Source organism: Cryptotermes secundus, unplaced genomic scaffold (assembly GCF_002891405.2).
Source record: "Cryptotermes secundus unplaced genomic scaffold, Csec_1.0 scaffold991, whole genome shotgun sequence".
Classification (NCBI taxonomy): Eukaryota; Metazoa; Arthropoda; class Insecta; order Blattodea; family Kalotermitidae; genus Cryptotermes; species Cryptotermes secundus.
The window spans coordinates 286661-289346 of NW_019722444.1; the positions used below are offsets into that span (position 1 = coordinate 286661).

Genomic DNA, 2686 nt, shown 5'->3' on the forward strand with positions numbered 1-2686 from the left:
ATGACCTTCTGCCTTGTAGTATAGCGTCTCAACCAACTACGCTACTGCATGGCCCCAGAGACAAGAGAAAATATAAAAATATCAGAAGTGAGATGCAAACGTGTAACTGGGGTGAGGTGGGACTTTTTTGTGTAACTCACTCAAGAATCTGTTGATGTCCCTCGAAAAGTCTCCGTGATGTGGCCAGAAGAAGTGCAATAGTAAGTTCTGCAACTGCATCTGTCAGGACATCTGGAGTGTAACCAATCCTTATGCCTCGAGACCGAACCTCAGCCACATCAATATGATCATAGCCAACTGACATTGTCCCTATGACCTTTAAATGTTTCCCTGAACAGAGCACAATTAAACTACATCAGTACTCTTAAAAATATCACAATTAACTATAAATTCCATGTCAACTTGTACATTTTCTTATAATTTCTTATATAGGGGTTGTCACGTGGCCTTCAAATATGGGACTATCCCTTATTTCAGTGCATTATACTAGGATTAAACTTACAGAACAGAAAAGCATTCACCTTCCCTGTTTACTAGTTTTGCCTCAGATTCAACTGGCATCCTAATCTTTTAATTTGCATACCATACAGTCAGCGAGTCAGTACTCTGCCGAAAGTATTCCAGTTTCTGTGCATGTCAAATATCCTCCTGAGAATTTTCAGAAGTGCCAATCTGATATGAAGAATGTTAGATCACAGACAGTGCTCGTGGAAAGTATGGGGTCTAGTACTGTTGTATGTCAGAATAAACTTTAGCTGACATTTTAAACATTTTTATTACATTTTATATCTAGGGATATTAATGTACTAATACATATGAGTCTCACAACATTGAACTGCAAACAAGGGCACTGTTTTGTATGCAACTGTGAGGGACTGCTACTTGTGGTTGCATATTCTTTATTTTCTCCTAAGAAAATTCATCAGGATGTATCACTTTCCAATATTTGAGTCTTTGATATGTTGGCTTGAGACAGAAAAAATGACATGGGTATGGCACCTCTTTTTGGGTCATCTGGGATGAGGGAACAATAAATTTATACATAATTTTTTCTGATGTAAGTCCGTTGCATAAAAAGGTCAAGAAAGGACACACGATTTGAAGAGTCTTTTGAGTACAGCATCATTAACATTCAAAGATGTATAACGTTTTAAAAACTTTATTCCCTGAAACCTTACTGTTAAGTTTGTTCAAAGCATGCATAAATGGGAAAGTCTTCTTGTGCTTAATTAATTAAGCACCATGCCATGATACATGAGGAGAAAAGAGGTAGAGGTGCACCACTTTTGACTTCAGCACTAGATGGAGGTGAGTGGTCAGTTCACGCCCCAGTCACTTTACCACTAGGTATAAAGCCCTAGTACCCATCACACGGAAGACTGGATGGGCCTCAGAGCTGGTCTAAACTCTGTGAAGTAGAGAAAATCTCTTGTCCCTGCTGGGAATTGAATTTCAGCCATTTTATTATATTTGGACATGTTTATATACTTTTCCAACAGATAAGATTTTGGTGTCAGGTTAACTTATGTTAGTGTACTCTAATTTAATTCACTCTATATTATGTTAGAGTGGGGTCCGGTAATAGTAAACAAAATATACATTTTCTGAGAGGTTTCACGTTTAATGGTATCATGTGATTGAATGATAAACAGGCTCAAGTACACGGTCACTATACTGTAAAGCTGTTACTCTTCAGCAAAATAATTACGTATTACCTGCATTATCAAGCAGTTCCTTGTCGATCTTATCAGTCAACATACAGAACAAGGCATCTTTCCCTTGCACCTGTTTCACCAGTTCTTCTCTGGGTACAGGCCTCTCTTCTGACCAAGTACTAACATCAAATCTGCAAAAATGCTCTTGCTCCTATGATGTACATTAAGAGACTAATGTTTTGATTAAAGAAAGGCAGCACAACCGTGTTTCCATTTTTGAGTGAAAGACTGTCATTCAAGCACAACTGAAACATGCACTGCCTTTTGCCCAGTGGATATGCAGTAATACTGACAGAGGTACAGATGTGTCTTCAAAAACATACTTCTCTTTTGCTTGATTTTGTTCACAACTGGGATCCATGGTATACACAGTGACTAATTTAACTTAATATTAGACATTTATCACACGTTGTGACCGTCCAAGTAAGTGGAATTCAAACCCGCATTTCCTGCTGACAGCCTAACCTATTATGAGCAATTTTTAACACAGCTTAACACATTGTGGACCGGAAGGGCCATATGGCCCTCTACGTTTCCAAGCGTTGCGGACTGGGCGGGCCATATGGCCCTCTACGGTCACGTTATGTTGCAAAATGCTATATATCGCTGTGTGGCTTCGTTGAATCGTAACTACTGCGTAGATGACCTCGGGAATGATTGCTGCCTTATCTAGTAACTCGACCAGAGTCATTTCCTGTCACAACCTAAACAAAATTGGCTTTGTTCTAATCCAAGCTTGCACGTATCAACCACGCAGCTACCAGTTCAACATGGCTCAGAGACGAAAGCAGTTGTGATCTCTCGGAGGACAGGAAATATTAGATATGTTCTCCGATGAGCTATCAGATTTGCCAACTGCTTCGTCTTCTGATAGCGAGGCCATTATCAGTGACAGTGACAGTGACGGGGGCCACAGGGCTGCCCAAAATGTGTCAAGTGAAAGTGAGAGCTCCGTTGAAAGTGCGAGTGTC

General features: G+C 39.9%; 1 protein-coding gene across 1 annotated transcript in view; it reads right to left on the bottom strand.

Moving 5' to 3' along the window:
• LOC111861517 (glyoxylate reductase/hydroxypyruvate reductase) overlaps window positions 1-2686 on the bottom strand; it is a 14637-nt gene that overhangs the window by 9937 nt on the left and 2014 nt on the right. The window contains exons 3-4 of the mRNA XM_023846166.2: window positions 1716-1846; window positions 141-330 (exon numbers count right to left, since the gene is read on the bottom strand). Coding sequence (XP_023701934.1) covers window positions 141-330; window positions 1716-1846 — 321 coding nt within the window. The remainder of the gene's footprint in view (window positions 1-140; window positions 331-1715; window positions 1847-2686) is intronic.